The sequence below is a fragment of the Delphinus delphis genome, chromosome 4 (assembly GCF_949987515.2).
Source record: "Delphinus delphis chromosome 4, mDelDel1.2, whole genome shotgun sequence".
NCBI classification, from domain to species: Eukaryota; Metazoa; Chordata; class Mammalia; order Artiodactyla; family Delphinidae; genus Delphinus; species Delphinus delphis.
Window position 1 is genome coordinate 13,931,258 of NC_082686.1, and position 1,080 is coordinate 13,932,337.

Here is a 1,080-nt window from a genome sequence, read left to right on the forward strand (position 1 = left end):
ATGGAACACCGATGAAAAGAATTCAATTGTGTGTCAAGGATGGCCGCTGGCTTTGAAGATATGACACATTCCTTTGCAGATAGAAAAGCCAACAAAAATGTGGGCAGTGAGTCTGTGGGTTCCTTTATATGCATTTTATTAACAATAATAGAATTATCTATGCAAATTTATCATAAGATGTCTAGGCAAGCATGTCATGCCCACCAGCTTGAGGTATAAAAGGCCCTGTGCAGGACAAGAACTTCATTCATTCTTGGGTAACTTGCTCTTTGCAATCTATCCAAATCCTTCTCAACTCCTGCCACCATGACTCATTACTTCTGCTGTGGAAGCTACTTCCCAGGTAATCCTTGCTAAGCAACCGATTTCCACAGGACCTTCAGAGCCACACTCCTGAACTGCGTCATGCCCCTGGGCTCTCCCCTGAACTACGGTTATGGATGAAATGGCTACAGCTCCCTGGGCTACTGCTTTGGTGGTAGCAACATTAGCAACCTAGGCTATGGTTATGGTGGCAGCTTTTGCCGGCCATGGGACTCTGGCTCTGGCTTTGGCTACAGCACTTACTGATGGACCATGGCTGCAGATGACTACAGGACTCTTCGATCATTACTCTGCACAGAACAACCTGAAAAACAAAGTCTGTCTTCCTGCTTCCAGATATGCTTGAGAGATACATCTTCCATCTTCCCGCTGACTTCTTGCTGAAATCCTGGTCTTTGATGATGCTGAACAAGTCACCCAGGCATAAAATGCTGAACTGGTACTCATCTACAGCTAAAGCAAGATATATTTTTCCAATATACCTGAATTTTTACTAGTGAAGCAGGCAGTTTGTCTCTTATGATTGCTCTGCCCATGTATCATTAATCTCTACATCAACATCAATGCATTACAATTAGGTGTGAGTAGGAAGGGGTTTTGCTGTTCATCTCAATAAATCAAATTCATTTAGCACAAATATTTTCGTTCTGGTTGTTTATTTTATGATGCTTTTTTTGTTTGTTTTGTTTTTTGTACTCATCAACCACTTTCAACCTGTAATGGTGAACTTCAATCAAATCTTATTCTGATTTCAGA

General features: G+C 41.7%; 1 protein-coding gene across 1 annotated transcript; it reads left to right on the forward strand.

Annotated features, from left to right (window-relative positions):
* The first annotated feature begins 306 nt into the window (after positions 1-306).
* Positions 307-570, forward strand: KRTAP7-1 (keratin associated protein 7-1). Its single transcript, XM_060009821.1, is given in 1 exon segment — positions 307-570. A coding segment is annotated over 1 exon segment (264 nt).
* The last annotated feature ends 510 nt before the right edge of the window (positions 571-1,080 follow it).